This window comes from Podarcis pityusensis (genome assembly GCF_964106645.2).
Source record: "Podarcis pityusensis genome assembly, chromosome: 12".
Lineage (NCBI taxonomy): Eukaryota > Metazoa > Chordata > Lepidosauria > Squamata > Lacertidae > Podarcis > Podarcis pityusensis.
Window position 1 is genome coordinate 49,932,123 of NC_138037.1, and position 19,149 is coordinate 49,951,271.

The 19,149-nt window shown below is 43.1% G+C and overlaps 2 protein-coding genes across 6 annotated transcripts in view; one reads left to right on the forward strand and one right to left on the reverse strand.

Moving 5' to 3' along the window:
* Window positions 1-13,567, reverse strand: SLC25A38 (solute carrier family 25 member 38). Of its 4 annotated transcripts, none has more exons than XM_080976014.1 (7): window positions 13,483-13,567; window positions 9,814-9,935; window positions 8,986-9,070; window positions 8,039-8,218; window positions 7,721-7,889; window positions 6,306-6,472; window positions 1-3,596 (listed from the first exon to the last, which is right to left on the reverse strand). In XM_080976014.1, the coding sequence occupies exons 2-7, from the start codon at window positions 9,933-9,935 to the stop codon at window positions 3,474-3,476; spliced, it is 846 nt and encodes a 281-aa protein (XP_080832140.1). In that variant the 5' UTR covers window positions 13,483-13,567; the 3' UTR covers window positions 1-3,473. The 4 variants fall into 4 exon arrangements, with proteins under 4 accessions (XP_080832140.1, XP_080832139.1, XP_080832141.1 ...); XM_080976013.1 differs by lacking the exon at window positions 13,483-13,567 and adding an exon at window positions 12,555-12,693; XM_080976015.1 differs by lacking the exon at window positions 13,483-13,567 and adding an exon at window positions 12,428-12,452.
* The window catches only part of LOC308459993 (CX3C chemokine receptor 1-like), a 16,713-nt gene continuing 10,516 nt past the window's right edge, over window positions 12,953-19,149 (forward strand). Inside the window, exons 1-2 of one of the 2 annotated variants that reach the window (XM_080975985.1) lie at window positions 12,953-13,132; window positions 17,040-17,265. The gene's annotated coding sequence lies outside the window, so the exon portion shown is untranslated. Of the gene's footprint in view, window positions 13,133-16,557; window positions 17,266-17,832; window positions 17,900-19,149 lie in introns of those variants that run through there. The other variant, XM_080975986.1, reaches the window with a different exon arrangement.

The window sequence follows — 19,149 nt, forward strand, 5'->3', positions numbered from 1 at the left end:
TAAGATGGAAAATAATGATTATTTTTGTATACTTCCACTTTATTTACATTTGAAAAACTTCCTCCTGCTTTTTCCTAATTGCAAACTGTTTGCTCAGATCCTCAAAACTAGTATTGCGTACCGCCTCTGCTTCTATACTTAAGTCGAGATAAGGTGTCCAGCCTGCCTTGTTGCTGTTCTGTTGGGATTTTTAATTTGATCCCAGAATGTCCCACTTTTCTGTAGGAGGCCCCTATATTCATTGGAGAAATGTCGGAGGATATGGCATGAAGCTCTTAATGCCAGGGATGAAAAGAGCTGAATACATCATTACCATCACGCAAGCACTGTTTCCTCAACAGTATGCTAGCAACCATCAGCTGCAGTGCAGACTGTTTGAAACTTTCTTTACCCAATTCAGCTCCATGATCACCCAGTTCTACAACAATCTATTAAACCCTTCCCATTTCAAATGTGTGGTTGGCACTTAAGCAGTTTATGAGCACATAAAGCACAGGTAGAACCTGCAAAGTCAACCACCACGGGTCTCTTGATTACACTAGGGCTGTTTTGATGTAAAAACACTATAGAAGTCCTAGAATCGCAGAAATGTAGCGTTGGAGGGGACCCTGTGGATCATCTAGTCCAACCCCCTTGCAATGCAGGAATATGCGGCTGTCCCATACGGAGATCAAACCTGCAACCTTGGCGTTATCAGCACCACACTCTTAACCAACTGAGCTATCCATTGTTTCATCTATGAGACAACCACAGGCAGATTTTCTCACCACTTAAAATAAGATTGAACCACATGAACCGGGTGGTGCACATGAACTGGCAAAATCAATGACTCATTTCAGCAACGTAGAGAGCAGTTACAGCAATATAGCCTCATTCATGTTTTGCATGGATAGCCAAAAACAGACACAGCAGAAGCAAAAGAGAGGGAACGTCTAGGATTCTAAGCCCTCCAGCACCTAGTTCTCTAACCACATACCCCCAGCAGAGACTGGTATCAGACACATCACGGGGCATTTGTTTCCCCCAACCCCAGAGAACGACTCCATGCTGTACATGCAGCAAGCCCCGAGTTCAAATCCACAGCGCAACCCCACTCTATACAATGTATAGGAGAGGGAAGGCTGCGAAGAGATAATCTTTATCTATTATAGTATTGCAACTTTTGTTTGTTTTGAAGTATGATTGTGAATTTTTTCTCAATTGTATTGTTTTATCTTTTTGTAAACTGCTTCGAGGTATGTTTTTTTAACAAGCAAGCGGTGTATGAATTTCATGAAAACAAATAAATATGCTGATATGTGGGCTTTGTTGCTATTTCTATGGATGTGGCTTCCATTTTAAGATTTTCCAAGTTTTGCATTTTCCACTCCCTTCTTTAGACTGAGCACGTATAGAACACAAGAGCTCTTCTTTCCCTGCAACCAATATAATAAACTCCAGATTAATTGGATCTTGTCATCAGAGGCATGGCTCATATCTAGGAAGCCGTGAATTTAGTATTGTAGGCCCAAACTTCTAGAACTCCCTTCCAGTTGAGCTCAGACAGGCACCCTGGACCCGGCTGAATCTCCACTGCCTATTGGAGACATTTTTTAAAAACTCCAGAAGGAATTTTAACGTAAGTTTGATTTTTATAGTTTGATTTTATACTGTAGTTTTATTTTTATAGTTTTAATGGATTTATACCTTTTCTGTACTGTTGTATACCACATGCAGATTATTGTATTTAGACAATTTATATATTGTTGAAATGAATAAAATAAATAATTTTGTTCTGGAACTCAAGTCCATGAGACCTTGATGAGATATTTAGTTGTGAAGACTCACTTGATTTTTCACATCTGGTACATACATTTTCTGACTGCTAGAGCTTTGACTTATCCATGCACATTGCTGAAGGCCAGATGAGTCTTTGAAAGTCAGGCTTAAGCCCAATTAAAATTATTCAGCCTCGCAGGTGATTCACAGGTTTACTACTAATCTGTTTAGGGCATTATAACTGTCAAACTTTTAGCTGTTGAAGTATTGGAACCACCAAAACTGAACTAGAAGAATCTAAGTTGGAAAGAAAATTATGCTTGCAAGCTTTTTTCTTTTTCTTTTTAATCAGCAATTTAAAAATTCAGTGCTTCCAATAATAAAATAAATGGCCAAAACAAGTTTCTCCAAGCATTCCAAAGTCAAACACAGTCCTTTCAGAGGCCAAAGAGATCACCAAGTCCTTTCAACATGCTTCCAAGGCCACAGATCTTTGGACCAGGTTTCTTATGAACATGGAAAGTACAGACATATGACAACACAAATATATTTTAAATGCCATTCTGTCCCCAGTTTGCTTTTCACCCACTCTAATTTATTCACACAAAAGACAACTGCGGCATGGCCTCCGATGCTGATCGCTGGAGCAAGGAGTGCAAAGAAGGGGAAAAGTCAGGCAATACTCAGCTAGGAGAAAGCTAAATAACAGCAAGATAGGACAATCTCCCTTGCCGAAGGCAGCTGGACTAACAGCAACATTTAAACAGATAGCTTAAGAGGGATTTGTCCCAGCATCTGACTCCTGAGTTGTGCCTTAAGTAGATTTGTTCTTCCACTGTTTCGTGCACACAGAGGAAGACTGAAGAGACACAGGAGTGCTTAATGGCAACCATTTAAACTCACTGACTACAGGGTTTGGCACACTAAAGCAATCCTATAAGGCAAGGATGGGGAACCTGTATCCTTCCCATTAGTACTATCAACTCCCATCAGCCTCAGCCCACACTGGTAATAAATAGTCAGGTTTGTTTTTTCTGGTAATAGTTGATGATGGGATATGTAGTCCAACAAACAGCTAGAAGGCTACAGGCTCCCTGCCCTTATTATAAGGAATGCTGAATTTCTGCGTCCCACTGTTGCTTTCCAGCAATGGCAATGTTTGTTCTTTCTTACCAACTGCGCCAGACAAGCTCTGAAACAGACACGCTTCCTGTCGCCTCTCCTCTTTACCCTGTTTTTGTTGGGCGTACAAGCAGAACGCATTACTCAAGAGGAGAGCAGGCAGGAGAGTCAGCACACAATTTAGGAGTCACCGGTTTGGGATGCTAGGTTCGGCCACCCCAACACCGCTTTCTTGAGAGTCTTTCCTGTGTTCTCTTTGGAAGCGGCTCAGGCTGAAGAGGACTTCTGGAAAAGGGATCTTGTGAAGAAGGTGGGCCTTAGCAGCACGTCTGACACATGCACCGGACACCAAGATGTGCACTTGTATGGCAGGTATGGCAAAGTCTCCCTGGAATGCTCTTCCCGTCGTGACCAGAGCAGTATTTTGCTCCTCTCAGTCTCACTTATAAAAGCCTGGTCCACAGGCTTGGACGGAGTTTCCCCACAAACGGGTGCAAGTCACCTCCCATATGGATCAGACCACCAGTTTCACAAAGCAACTGCAGCGAGTGGAAGAACTGGATTAGGTCGCTTTGTTCTCCGGCAGAACTCACTCAGGATTTTAAGCCCATTTTAGACATCATCTGTTCATAGACAGTCCACGCCATGGCCGCCATCAGTGTTCGTCGCAAAGCTCTTGGGACGGCACCTCGGAAAAAGCCTATTAATCCATAATCCTGTAGGAGGAGAAAGAAGCAAGTGTCGTCGTTACTCTTAAGCATGCAAACCCTTCAGCAAGGCACATTAATGCTGCAGCAAATGTTCACCAAGAAAAACCCCCCAAACATGAATGAATGGTCAACGTTTTCCAAAGCTGCCACAGCTGCTATCATTTCTCCTATCTGCTTCTGCATCAGGTTTTTATTCTGTCTAGAGACTCTCCTTCTTTGTAAAAAAAACCCAGAAGCTTTCCTTTTGGGAATTATAGGGACAGAACTACCTAAACTGTATAGAAATTTATTAATGTATGTGACTACAGCGGCAAGAATGTTACTTGCCCAAAAATGGAAAGAAGAAGTGGTCCCAGCAAAAGGAGAATGGATACAAAAACTTATGGAATACGCAGAAATGGGAAAACATACCGATAAAATAAGAAATCCAGATAACATTTTTATAAAAGAATGGAAATGGTTTAGTGAATATTTACAAATAAATTGTAAAGAGATAGGAACATTGGCAGGATTACTGTAATAACCTGCAGTTTTATAAGAGTATATATTTAAAGTGCGTAGATGAATAAATGAGTAAATTAAGTTAATTTGGATATGCAGAAAATATTAAAAATAAGTTTAAGGAACCGCAGAAAGAGGAGGAAGGAAGTCAAGTTTTGAAATGTCAAAATGATTATAAAATTATTGAAATATATAAAATTGAAAATCATAAAATCATAAAAATAATACTAATGAGACACTCCCTCTGTTACCTATGGGTTTAGCATTAGCTAGGCAAGGATCATGGAATGAAAATTGTCACATGGTACTAGGTGTTAACAACGCTCCACATTCCTTTCCCCGGGTTTCTTACTAAAGCTGGATGAAAGAAATCTGAGGGTGCTCAAACTGTTTCAGAAGCGTGTTTAAAGGAAATCCAGGTTTCTGAAACGGAGTTGTGTACATTTTCGTCAGGGTTAAGAATGGTCAATATTATTATTATTATTATTATTATTATTAGGAGCAAAACATTAGCCAATAGGCCTGGTCTTTATTCAAACGACTGTTGCAACAGGACTTCCACCCACCCCACAAAAGCAGCAGGAAGAAGCCAGAATGGTCAATATAATTATGACCCTAGCCAGGCAGGGGAGAAGGAAGGAAATTCATGTGTGCATTCATTAAGCAGATAGTCCTTTGAGCCAACCCTATGCCTTGCTCTTGTTCCCTTAACCTAGATAGCAGTGTGTCTGTACCATAACTTCAGAGTCCCAAGTAAGGTATTCTCATGTTGCAGATAGCAAAATATATACCAAATGCTTACAAAAAAGGGGCAAGCATTTGCCTTATGGACACAACAATGCTTAGGCACAAATGCTGATGAAGGAACTTGACAGATTCTCTCACTTGCAAAGACAAAAACATTTTGGATGGGTCCAGCTGATCAGCATAGAAACCTAACAAAAGAAACTGTTCAATAGCTACTTTTTGAACGATGCTAGGAATTATTCAACAGGATATACTTGTGCATCTAGAACCATAAAAGATCTAGTTTGGTGAAGAGCAGAACAAGTGCATCATTCGGTGATACCTTAGCTTAATGAAATATTTCTAAACTAAATAAATTTCTTGGGAAGGGTTGTGTTATCTTTCTCCCTTTTAATTGTGTGTCCAAAGGACAAAGATATGGTTTACAACCATTTGTTCCCAGAGCAGAGCTAGCCCAGAATTGCTTCTATCTGAAAGCAAGCCAAGAGTGATAAAAAACCCTGAAAGTAGCACATCCAGATCCTATAATTTAGCTAGTTCATGAAATTATATCTGTCATCAAAGTACGCTCTGCCAGTTTAAGAGCCAAAGTACTCTTTCAGACCTGGTACAGTTGTACTTCGGAGGTCAAACGGAATCCATTCCAGAAGTCCATTCGACTTCCAAAATGTTCAGAAACCAAGGCGCGGCTTCCGATTGGCTGTAGGAAGCTCCTGCAGCCAATCAGAAGCCGTGCCGGGTGTTCGAGTTCCAAAGAACATTCGCAAACCGCAACACCAATTTCCAGGTTTGTGGCATTCGGGAGCCAAAACGTACGAGTGCCAAGACGTTCAACTTCCAAGGTACAACTGTAATGGGCAATCTCTCTACATGTAGGAAGATGTCAAGGAAGGTCTATGCATACACAAAACAACACTCTCACAATTTTGCAACACCAAAACAAAGTTGTAAAGTCAGAACAACGTGTGCTAAGTCCAAAAGGTTGATGTGCAGTGATTCTATATATTTGTAAAATTCAGTATAGTTTTGGAGGGGAGAGTGAGGAGATAGCAAGCCTAGAGAATGGGTCACAATGTGTGAACAGGGTTTGCATGTAGAAGTTCCCAGTTTCAGTACATAAACGATACTGAGCTCTAGGTCCAATGGTCAGATATAGTGGTATAGTGCACCTTTCTGGGAAGAGAGTTGCTCACATCACTGAACACTCACTAGCAGTTTTGGGGGGCTACAGATAAGAACAAGCTGTGAGGCCAAAGTCTTATCCAAGCTCAAACTGCGTTTCTGAGAATCTGTTATTATTTTGCCTTTTCCCCCTAAAAGGGACTCAAGGAGGCTTACAGATAAAAGTAAGAACAGCCGATGACGCCAGTCTACTCCTGCCTCAAACATAGCTGGAAAGTCTTCAACGCCTCAGAAAGAAATAACAGTATAAAAATGTGATTAGTTAATGAGCAAACTCAACCTTACCCTGAAGATGAAGGCAATGGCTTGGCGCATCCGGAGGTGTTTGTCGGATGACACCTGCACGTGGGTTTTGATGACGTCAGCAGGCTGAGTTGCCAGCGATGCCAGAATCCCTGCAACAGTCCCGCAGCCAAAGTTCACTAAAGGTGAGAGTGCTGGGTCCACTTGGTCTGGAAAAGAACGAGGAAAAAACCATTTCACAATTAGCTTTCCGCAGGAGAAAAGAAGGGTCACAAAGTCTTATGCCAAATCTTTCTTAATCATCTCAGTAACAGCCACTTATTCCACCTAAAAAGTACTTGGATAAAAGGAGATTTCAGCTTCCTTAAGCAACTTGTCACATTTGCCTAACTGTTCCCCCACTTAAATCTAGCTTCATTTTATATACAGAGCTGCTTGCTCCATCTTCCTTATCGTATCTTTAAAATTATCCCAAAACTAGCCAGTCCCCTTACCCAAATTTGCCTATTCCTCCCACACTTTGCCACGTGCCTTGCTCTATTCTGAGCAAGTTTTTGCTCAAAGCAAACCCACTGAAATAAATGAACCTAACATAGTCCTGTTCACTAAATGTAGCTGACTACCATCCTTATGACTTTCTAGTTTGATTTCCCTGCAGCATACTTTCAAAGTGGCTCCGACATTTCGAACAAGTACTAACCAGTGTTGAGAGTTTGTCACAGTCCTATTAAGACATACAAGTAAATAAAGTAAAAGGTGTCTGCCAAGCCAGCTTCAATGGCATTCAACTTCATTGTGGCATCATCCCATTGCTGACTCAGAAATGTGCTCTGCTGTAACTTCCTGGACCTTACAGTGTTCAGTGCTAATCTGGCACAGCTAGGTAGCTGACTAAACAGATTACTCAGCAGATTACATCATGGTGTTTCCCCCCTGCAGAGTAAGGCGGCAATTCTATTATGCAACAGACTTATTTTTCTTTTAAGTAAACATGCTTAAGACAGGGTTGCAAAGAGACCAGGCACAGAATAGACTATAGGCAAAGGACTATGTTTAAAAGGAGTGTTTTAGAAGCAGCATCCACCACGACAAAATTTCAATCACAGAAACAATCGTGCATAGAAATATTCTTCACCAATTATCAGGTGACAAGAAGATGACACGTCTCCAAAACTCTGCCAACTCTCTCGAGTGTAACAATCTGCAGTTATGTACACCAACAATGACTGGTGCATAGCAAATATTCTCCAAGCAAAATTACATTGCTACAAATAATGAAATGTGGCCTGTCAACCCACCATTCAGTCACGCAGCTCATTCTCTGGCCAACCAGGTGAATAAATACTTCAATGGCTCATCCTGATCCTGTTGGAAAAGCCTGATGTACCTTATCTAAACCCTGCAATTTAAATTCCGGGAACAGGAAGCTGTGAGGACAACATTACAACCACCCTTACCATATGGTGCTATCTTTTTGGTTTGTGTGTAGAACATCAAGTAAATGCCAGAAAAGGGCGCATCACGCAGGAGTGTTGCAGTCAGACCGCTAAACAAGCCCTGGACACTTTCTGACCGATAGATGCTCCTCAGGGCTCCATAAATGCTTTCATAGCCGTACCTTCCACACTGCAAACCAAACACAAAAGTGAAATTTAACACCTAACAACGAAAGTGTCCTCGGGCTGTATAGTTGAAGGGCAGGAACTGACCTATATGGACCGGTTGAGGGACTAGTACAGCCATTTTAAAAAAAAAAAAAAGGTTACAAAACTCACCTCATACCGTGTTTTCACTACAGTGATAGGCAACATGCATACCACAGCTACAGTACGCGAGGTTCCACCCAGCAAAACAGACTCCAGGGCTGTAGGAGAACGATCCAGCAGAAAATGCTGTTTTATCATATATAAGGTGCTGAAGTAAATCCCTACTCCTGGGATGCATCTTGCAAAGGACTGTGAAGAGATGAAAGGGCAACAGTGGGGAGAGAGAAAATATTTAGTGGTAAGACCACAACGGAAATTCTATTGCATATTTACCGTATTTTTCACTCCAGAAGATGCACCTTTTCCTCCTAAAAAGTAAGGGGAAATGTCTGTGCGTCTTATGGAGCAAATGTGTGGTCGATCGCTGGCTCCCTTTCCGGCCCCGCCTCCTTGCCCAGGCCTCCATTGTTGAATGTGCTGCAGACGGAGGCTGTTTCCCCAGTGACATGTGACTGGCTGATTAGTTTATCTGCCTGGAAACTGTAGAAACGGCTCCCTTTCCTTTCCTAAAGAAGCTGCAAAACTGTGAGTTGAACCCCATAAAAACAGGATTTTTTTCCTTTGCAAAGTAAGCTCAACAACTTTGAGCTGATCCTCAATAAAGGGGGCTTTTCCCCTTTGCAAAAGAAGCTGCGCAACTTTGTGCTGATCCTCAAAAAAACCGGGGCTTTCCCCCTTTCCTCCTCTAAAAACTAGGTGCGTCTTATGGGGCGAAAAATACGGCATCTCTTTTCAAGCTACGTGGCTGGCTCACAATTCAAGACACCATAAACACGAGGCTACATTTTCTACAATCTTAGACCTACTCTGAGCAGAACCATGGAGATTAATGGAACTAAGTTAGTCACGTTCATTTATTTCTGTTAATAGGGTGTTCATCTCACAAGGAGACAAATGAGGTTAACTCCAATGAATCCAAAAGAAAAGAAAAACACTGTTTTATTTAGGCAACTTACCGGAGAAACACCCTTCCACAGCCCCAGTATACTTTCTGTGCGAACCACCTTAAAGAATAGAGTTACCATGCCAACACGGCCTGATCTGCAAGGAAAACCAAATCGGAGGTTAAAAACAGGCACACATAATCACAACAGTCTGTTGATAGGAAACACATTGCAAAATAATCCTTTCCTCCTTCCGTTGGCCAAAGCCCTCCAGAGATGAGCAGGTATACCAAGTTATTCCTGCTTCTCTGAACAAGTTATTCGATGTTCATGTAATACACAAAGAGGTTTGAATCCTGCCATTCTTCTCTATTGACCACTAACATATTAGTTTATGGCAACACTACATGAAAAGGCCAATACGCTACTTTGGCATGTGCTTACATTTCAGTTCATGGTATCTAGAGTACTTGCTGTTTCAGTGGGAATGGCTTTTCGGGGCTTCCAGTAAAAATGATCCATGTTTTTTAAGATAGTTCTAGCTAGATCAGTCACTCAAAACATGACTGGCTCAGACATACAATCAGGATGATTTTTTAAGTGTGGAAACCTCATTGTAAGCCAGGGTGATTGCAAAGTCACAGCCCATAATCATAATTACTAATTATTAATCATCCTGGCTATCTACTGACTGAGACCACCATATAAATGCATTTATTAGATTAAAAACTGAGGCTGAAATATGCTCTTTCCCCTCATGGTCTTGCAACACCTTTTGGAAGACCTTTCCTACTTCATTTGCCAAACACTTTTCACCCTCTTCTGTTCTCATTCTGTCTCTATTCCAAACCTCTAACACCAAGGGCGTGAGCGTCTCTTCTTGAAATATCAAATGCTTACCCATTGACAGATGGCTGTAGGGTCTGCAGGCGGGTTTTAAGCAGGTCTAGAGGCTGGAATAGCAGGGTAGAGCAGGTCCCACTGATGGAGCCACAAACAAAGGCTTTCACCACAGGGTGCATCTTCAAAGGAAAACAGTGCAATGTTAAAAGAAAAAGCCTTTAAATGGGACATATTATCGCCAGCAAAGACATAATATATATTTTTAATGCTCAATTCAGGATTTGCTTTCATAAATGGTATCGGTCAAAATGCTCAACAAGTTGCAATTTAACGCCAATGTCCTGCAATGCCTCTCACATGTTTAAGCCCGTTGGAAGTCTTGTGACAACTGTGCATGATTTCAACTAGTTATAGAAATGTAAGGGACCTCAATGCAGGTCAATTGACCTCAAAGGGGCTCAATGGGGATGGGGGTGGTGCTGTGGGTTAAACCACAGAGCCTAGGACTTGCCGATCAGAAGGTCGGCGGTTCGAATCCCTACAACGGGGTGAGCTCCCTTTGCTCAGTCCCTGCTCCTGCCAACCTAGCAGTTCGGAAGCACATCAAAGTGCAAGTAGATAAATAGGTACTGCTCCAGCGGGAAGGTAAACAGCGTTTCCGTGTGCTGCTCTGGTTCGCCAGAAGCGGCTTAGTCATGCTGGCCACTTGATCCAGAAGCTGTACGCCGGCTCCCTCGGCCAATAAAGCGAGATGAGCACCGCAACCCCAAAGTCGGTCACGACTGGACCTAATGGTCAGGGGTCCCTTTACCTTTACCTTTAAGGGACCTCAAAGGCAACCTAGCCCAACCCCGTCAGTGCAGAAAATCCACAGCTACAGCATCCCTCATGCCAATACTTATCAGTCTCACCGAAAAAGTGTCTACAACATTCCAAAGCTATCTTTTCCACTGTCAAACTGCTAATACTACCAGAAAGTTGTTCCTCGTGTCTTAAGGGTTTCCCCAGCCACTCTGGGCGGCTTCCAAAAGAATATCAAAATACAACAGTCTATTAAACATTAAAAGCTTCCCTAAACAGGGCTGCCTTCAGATGTCTTCTAAAAGTCTGGTAGTTGTTTATCTCTTTGACATCTGGTGGGAGGGCGTTCCACAAGGCGGGTGCCACTACCGAGAAGGCCCTCTGCCTGGTTCCCTGTAACTTGGCTTCTCACAGCGAGGGAACTGCCAGAAGGCCCTCACCGGACCTCAGTGTCCAGGCTGAAAGATGGGGGTGGAGACACTCCTTCAGGTATACTGGGCCGAGGCCATTTAGGGCTTTAAAGGTCAGCACCAACACTTTGAATTGTGCTCGGAAACGTACTGGGAGCCAGTGTGGGTCTTTCAAGACCGGTGTTATGTGGTTTAATAAATAACAATGGAGAAAGGCTCCTGTCCCAACTCCCCGCTCCCCTCAGCCAGAGACCAGAAGCGGTCCCCTAACCCTAACACCACCCCATACACCCCAACCCCTTCCAACCCCTACCCCACCCCCTATACACGCTACCCTCCTATATCCCCGGGTTTACAAGTTTTATAAATAACAGTGAAGAAAGGCTCCTGTCCCGAGTCCCACCTCCCACCAGCCAGAGACCAGAAGCAGTCCCCCACCCCCATACACCCCCCTCCAACCCCTCCTCAGGTATACAAGTTTAATAAATAACAGTGAAGAAGGGCTCTTGTCCTGAGTCCCACCCACCCACCCAGAGACCAGAAGCGGGCCCCCTCCCACCCAAGCTGTGAGGGCCTGCAACTCTGCCCGTGCTTATGCGGGAGCAAGCCAAACCACCACCTGGTAGAGGCGCCGGGCCGCCTTACTGCGGGGGGTGGGATGCCGGCTAGCAAAAGATCCCCGCCTTACAAGGGGGTTGGGCTGGATGACCCTTGGGGGTCCCTTCCAACTCTACCAAGAGGAGCCACGGAAAGCCTGTGACCTCCATGCGCTTGCCTAGCACCTCCTTTTCCATGCCCTTTCCTCAACGCACAACACGAGGCTGCAAATTCCCAACTTGGTGGTTCTCTTCTGTATTTTAATTTTAATGTTTTAATGTTGTACAGTATTTTAACCTTGTTTTTAAGCTGTATTTCAATCAATTGTTTTTATATTTGGTGTTAGCCGCCCTGAGCCCAGTCTTGGCTGGGGACGGCGGGGTATAAATAAACTTATTATTATTATTATTATTGGTTTCGTTCTCTACTTCGTGGACCGCCTCAAGATCTTTAAACCGAGGGGCGGTATACAAATTCAATAATTAAAAAAATGAAGAAAGGCTGCACTCCAGAATCCCAGCCAGCCAGCTAGAGACCAGAAGCGGTCACCCACCACCCCATACACGCCACCCTCAACGAACCCCTACCCCACGCCCCTATACCCCCTACCCTCCTACACCCCCAGGTTTACAAGTTTAATAAATAAGTGAAGAAAGGCTCCTGTTCCGAGTCCCACCTCCCACCAGCCAGAGACCAGAAGCAGTCCCCCACCCCCATACACCCCCCTCCAACCCCTCTTCAGGTATACAAGTTTAATAAATAACAGTGAAGAAGGGCTCTTGTCCTGAGTCCCACCCACCCACCCAGAGACCAGAAGCGGGCCCCCTCCCACCCAGAGGGGCTGCCACTCTGCCCGTGCTTACTCGGGAGCAAGCCAAGCCACCACCTGGCAGAGGCGCCGGGCCGCCTTACTGCGGGGGGTGGGATGCCGGCTAGCCCAGCCCAGCCCTCCCCCCGTTTGAGTAAGGGGTGCCCCCGCCCCCCACTGACCGCCATGGCCTCTCGGGCCCCCGGCCAACTTCTCCTCAGCTCCGCCTCGGGTCCCGCAGCCGAGGGCATCCCACGCAGCTCGCCGCCGGGCCCCAGCCGCGCCGACGCCTCCGACGCCCGACCAATCCGAGGCGAGGGGAGGAGCCTGGCCACGTGAAGGGGAGGCGGGGCTTCGCCCGACGCCCCGCCCCCGAGGCCAAAGGACCGCGCGCCAAAGAGCGGGGAGAGCGTGGCGGAGGCTTGGAAGGGGGAACTCCCGGGGTCATCTAGTCCAACCCCGCGCGCAGGACAAGCGGCTAAAGCGTCGCCTGGCACACGGGCGCCCAACCTCGAAGCAGAGGAAGGAGGGTTTGCAACCGGCAGCCCCCCTGCAAAAAAGAAAAGAGAAATGAAATGAAATGAAAAAGGGTGAAGGAAGCAGGGTTTGCAGCCAGCAGCGCGCCGGTGCCTTTTTTAAACTCACTTTATAGAATCCTAGAATCGGAACTGCAGAATTGGACAGGATCCCGAGGGTCACCGAGCCCACCCTTTTGTGGGAGCCCGCTTTTGGCACTGGAAACAAATCCCCAGGCTGATGAGTGCATACATAAACACATACATACATAACCACATTTTCTCTTAATTCTAAATGTATTTCTGCACCCTTTTAAAAATCATAATAATTGCACAGATTATACTTATTTTTATATGTAATCTCCCCAATAAAAGTATTAGGTGGTGTTTATTTTCTTGACACGTGCTTTATATAAATAAATTCTATTTCTAGGTACCAAGCTGGTTTCCATGATCACCGCAACTCCGCAGACAAAATGTATTTGGGGTTTTAATCCCTTTGCAGCACAGCCGAGGCTTGGTGGGGAATTTATAACGGTGTTTTAAATACCTATGATGAGCAGCCCGATCTTAGGAACCTGCCTAGTTTTCTTACCACTGAAGAGTTCCACCTTGTTTCCTGCTTCGCGTTTGCCTGGAAAATGGCAGGTGGTTCATTTAAGACTCTAACGGCAGATGCTGATGGAATTGAACCTAAAGATTACTTAAGGATCTAGGAATTGAACCTAAACTTTATTAAGGATCCTAGAATTAAACCTAAAAATGATTGAGGATCCAGGAATTAAACTTAAAAATTACTAAGATCTGGAATTAAACCTAAAAATGATTGAGGATCCAGGAATTAAACTTAAAAATTACTAAGATCTGGAATTAAACCTAAAAATTGCTAAGGATCTTGGCCGTTTTCAGCTCCTCTCTGTCAATTCTGCTTCGATATACTGTATGCTATGAAACGGTTTGGGTCGCCAGATCTTGTCAGACTGCAACTCCCATCATCCCAAGCACGTCGCTTGGAGATGACGAAAGAGCCCTGTTACAGAAAGGAAGGCGGGCGGTTAGCTCATTACCGCGGAGCTAGGGAAAAATGTAGAGTCACGCATCTCCATAGGTTGAATTTCAGCTAGTTTTCATAGATGAAAGCACATTATAAAAGCTTAGGAAAAACAATTGGATTTGGGAAAGAACTTGGAGCCTAATTCTGGTACTGAAAAGAAATCCCCAGGCTACACACGAGTTTAGCCTCTTTCCCAGGCTTGTTGTTGTTTAGTCGTGTCCTACTCTTCGTGACCCCATGAACCAGAGCACGCCAGGCACTCCTGTCTTCCACTGCCTCCCGCAGTTTGGTCAAACTCATGCTGGTAGCTTCGAGAACACTGTCCAACCATCTCGTCCTCTGTCATCCCCTTCTCCTTGTGCCCTCCATCTTTCCCAACATCAGGGTCTTTTCCAGGGAGTCTTCTCTTCTCATGAGGTGGCCAAAGTATTGGAGCCTCAGCTTCAGGATCTGTCCTTCCAGTGAGCACTCAGGGCTTATTTCCTTCAGAATAGAGAGGTTTGATCTTCTTGCAGTCCACGGGACTCTCAAGAGTCTCCTCCAGCACCATAATTCAAAAGCATCAATTCTTCGGCGATCAGCCTTCTTTATGGTCCAGCTCTCACTTCCATACATCACTACTGGGAAAACCATAGCTTTAACTAGGCTAAACATACCCAACTTCTTCAACCATTCCTCATAAGGCTTGGTTTCCAGACCCTGACCCTTGATCATCTTGGTTGCCCTTGGTTGCCCTCTTCCATAATGTTGCTGTGTGTTTTTAAATCTGTTTTTGGTTGATCCTTAATTCTTATTTCTTTTAATTAAATAGTTGTTTTAAACTGCTTTTACTGATAATTTTATTCTTTTGTGTGTGTTTTTTTGCAAAGCACAAAGACGTGGATTTAAAAATTAAGCAGTACAGGCAACCCGCCATTAACGTTACATTTTGAGGCACCACGTGCATCAATGAAATAGTGTGTCTTTGAAACACCGTTGGGAAAGCCCCCCCAACCCTCTGTTCTGCCCCCACCCCGCTCTGCCCCTCTGGGTGACGTTTTTGACATTTATCAGTCACTTCTGAGTTATGTGCCTGTCCACAGTTGCACACATATTGAACACGTGTTCATGGGTGGTCGCCTAAATATAAATGGTATGAAATAAAAGAATAAATAAACTGCAAGCTGTAGCCTGCTGTCTGCCTTCAAGAATGTATCTTTAAGAAAGTATTTTAAAGAATGTATCTTTGTATTTTAAAGAATGTATCTTTTAGAACATGGGTAGGCAAACTATGGCCCAGGGGCCGGATCTGGCCCAATCACCTTCTAAATCCGGCCCACGGACGGTCCGGGAATCAGCGAGTTTTTACATGAGTAGAATGTGTGCTGCTATTTAAAATGCATCTCTGGGTTATTTGTGGGGCATAGGAATTCGCTCATCCCCCCCCCAAAAAAAAAATATAGTCCAGCCCCCCACAAGGTATGAGGGACAGTGGACCAGCCCCCTGCTGAAAACGTTTGCTGACCCCAGTTGTAAGATCTTGAGTGGTGCTAATGGAGATGTCCTTTGTTTGAGATTGGGAGCAAAAGGTGTTGAGCTGTTTTTCCTTTTCAGCGGATCTTGGCTAATAGTTCTGTTTTTCCTTTATTTACAGGAAAGAATACTGGAGGTTCTGAGGTGATCAGCATGCAGATTACATGATTGACTGGATTTTTGGGAAATGGTTATCAGTGGTGCTGTGAAGTTCTGTTCTGCATACTTTTATTAATTAAACTTGGTTTATGTTTGCATTTTGTGTGTATTCTTGGGTTCATTTGTAGACTCAGTAGGTGGCGCTGTGGTGCTACAAGGTTTGACAGTTTGTGAGTTTGACAGTTTGTGAGTAGCAGACAATAATATTCACAGATTGGTTATACACTAATGTAGTAATACAAAGGCATAAAACAGGGAATACAGGATATGAGGGCATTAAACTATACAGCGATACAAAGACAAGAGTTACGTTCTTTAGTTACATTTTAAGGAGCGATACAAGGTAAAGAAATACAAGTAAAAAGATGCATTCTAAAACAGGAGTCAGCAAACTTTTTCAGCAGGGGGCCAGTCCACTGTCCCTCAGACCTTGTGGGGGGGCCGGACTATATTTTGAAGAGAGAGAAAAATGAACGAATTCCTGTGCCCCACAAATAACCCGGAGATGCATTTTAAATAAAAGCACACATTCTACTCCTGTAAAAACATGCTGATTCCCGGACCGTCTGTGGCCTGGCTTAAGAAGGTGATTGGGCTGGATCTGGCCCCCGGGCCATAGTTTGCCTACCCATGTTCTAAAAGATACATTCTTTAAAATACAAGTAAAAAAGTACTTTCTTAAAGATACATTCTTGAAGTCATTCTTAAAGATACATTCTTTAAAAAGATAGAAATGAAGAGGTACAAGTAAAAAGATTCATTCTTGAAGTCAAAGGTACATTATTTCTCAGAAAACGACATTCTCTGATAGCATACATATACTTACTCAATACGGAATATAAAGCAGATACGAATATAGACAGTGTCATTCTTTAATTCCCCTTTCTGATCATGGTTTCTCTTATGACATCTGCATTAGCGGGCTGGCGACAGACACCAACCGCAAGCCATTATCGGGAAGACGTTAGTGCACACAACCTCATGCCAATGTGGAAGTTACTGTCAGCTGTCAGCTGTGTAATATGAGGCAATGCATGTTCTTTGTACTTTTGTCCGTTTACTGTATTTATTTCCCTCAATTTGAACAATAAAATGGTAATTTTCTTGAGTCAAAATGAGAGTACCCCTGAACATTTTTTAGGGGGGGAAACCCACTGTATCTATCTATCTAAAACGACATTTATTTATTTAAAAGTTTTTATACCCTGTCCTTCCTTTCAGAGTGGAGCAGAGGCATGCTTGCAACACAACATATGACATAAACGTTACAAAACAAAACAAATGAGAAATTATTGTTGGGAGTCAAGTCCATGGCACTCTGGGGAAATTAACTTTCCAGGGGACACTCTTTATGTCACATGATTCATTCATCTCAGAATCTGGTGGATGCTCATGTCATAATCCCACCCCATATTTTTTTTCCCCAGCCCAGCAAGAGCCCAGTTAAACATGCATGCAGTCCTGGTCAGCCTATGCAAGATCTTCTCGGAAGAAGCAGTTCATTTCCCTTGCAGAGCTGGGTTGCAATTGAGGAAACAGTTGCAGCATCTGCAGTCTATGCTCTGGCTGCATCAGTCTAAGGCAGAAGAGGGAGCAATCACCCTGATCAGATTTGAGCACATTTTCATTCAAAGCAAGACAGAGCCTATTAAGGTAAGAACAAGAAGCACCATATAATATCCGAAGGTCCATAGCACTCCTGCACCTTTAATAGTTGTATAGGAGAGGGCATTTCAATAGGCTACTTTGCATGACAAACTACTATTAAAGGTGCAAGAGCCAATGTCCTTTTTACCTGGCCATTCTAGTTCACAATATTAGCTCGTGTAATTTTGATCTCCTCAGCCAACAGCTACGAAAGTAAATATGAAGGCCGACAACTGATTAAGGATGTGTTAGATTCATCATATGCGAGATTTGGCTGCAGCGTGAAACATATTTTCTTTGTTTTGTTTATTAAAAAATAAACTATATATATATATATATATTCCATTTTAATCTTCAAAGCGGAGGGGGTTGTCTCATTGTACAAGCAATCAGAAAATCAGATTGTTTGCCAGAGAGATTTCAACAGTGCCAAAATAGTGGAGTTGAAACATCACTTCCAGTCTGCGGCATGGAAATATCCACTGCTGTTAGTGGGGAAGGAGCTGCAGTAGAAGTCCTTCCAAGGCTAAACCTTGAAATCATGTTTGTTTTTTAAAAAAATTATATTAACAGCAGAATCCTGTGTATGCCTGCTCAAAAGTTAGCCCCAAGAGCTCAACTGGACTTACTCTCAGCTTAGGTAAGCATGTATCAGATTTTGGAATCGGGAGAAATTTGATTCAGTTCACACAAATGTGAACCAACCTAAGACACCATTTCAAAAACAATCAAACCTTTGTTTAAAACTGCTGCTTTCCTCTCTCTCAATTTCTATCCATTCCTGCTTTACTAACACCTCTTCCTATGTTTTTAGCTATTCTTATTTTATCTGTAAGGCATCTTGAGTCTCTGATACGGAAAAGGTTGGGTATAAATAACTAAATATATAATAATAATAATAATAATAATAATAATAATAATAATGTTATTGTTTATTGCTACAATTTTCCTGTCCGTGTCTTTCCCTACTCACTGAATTCTCCCCCCTCCATTCTTCAGTTGCCCCATGTGAGAGAGATAGTACCTCCACACAATGTATTTCACTTCTGACACCATGTGTTGTCTTCAGCATGAATCAATGTAGCAATTTAAAACAGATATTTCATTAACAAGCCAATGCCGTGTACAAAATCCATTAGCTTCTTTAACTGACAAGAAGAAGAAGAGAAAAAAACACCTCAAAGTTTGCAGAAAGATAATAAAATCGAGACAAATCTACAGCCATACTTTAAAGCATGCAAAAGTTAAAATACTGAAAAAGACCTCAACTTTATATTATTATATTTACTTATGATTAGGCATGTAGAAGGTTGCACAATTAAGATTATGCTTACCTTTCCATTGTCGCCAGTGGAATCCTCTTTCCTGAGGCTAATAGCCTCTCCAGGGAGAGATTGTTGTTGGGACTGTGGGATGGTGGTGGTTCTAATCCTGCCCAACCCACCCTGTGGTGGTTGTAGACATTTTAAAAAACTGCACACAGTAATTGTTTTTATGCAATTAGCACAATGTGTCATTTGACACTTAAACATGCTTTGGCACGGTTGTGAATACTTCACGGTTCTGAATATTTGAATACCCTAAAAGCATTGGAAAGAATGCTTTTCAAACCTCCTTTATCTTGCCCAAAGTCTCTAGAATCAAGAATGATTTGCACTGAAAAATTCAAGAAGAGTGGAATCCCAGCTGATGTGAAGGGAGTTGTATTCTGATTTTTGCAGGGTTCAGGTGTGGAAGATAATCTGTTTTACAACCTGTGGTTGTACGCTAAACTATATTATTACAGCTACAACTCTGGGGTGATAAGCCACCATTAGTCATGCTAAGAGCAGACCAATTCAAATCAATGGACTTAACTAGTATTCTGATTTTAGTGGTTCTATGTGGGTT

What these genes read in the sequence shown, in the direction of transcription:
- SLC25A38 (XM_080976013.1), bottom strand. Translation starts at nt 12,623, where the DNA reads ATGCCCTCGGCTGCGGGACCCGAGGCGGAGCTGAGGAGAAGTTGGCCG. An exon ending in TAGTGAAAACACGGTATGAG is followed by an intron (nt 7,890 to 8,038) that starts GTGAGTTTTGTA and finishes TTTGGTTTGCAG; the next exon opens with TGTGGAAGGTACGGCTATGA. An exon ending in CCATTGCCTTCATCTTCAGG is followed by an intron (nt 3,597 to 6,305) that starts GTAAGGTTGAGT and finishes CTCCTCCTACAG; the next exon opens with GATTATGGATTAATAGGCTT.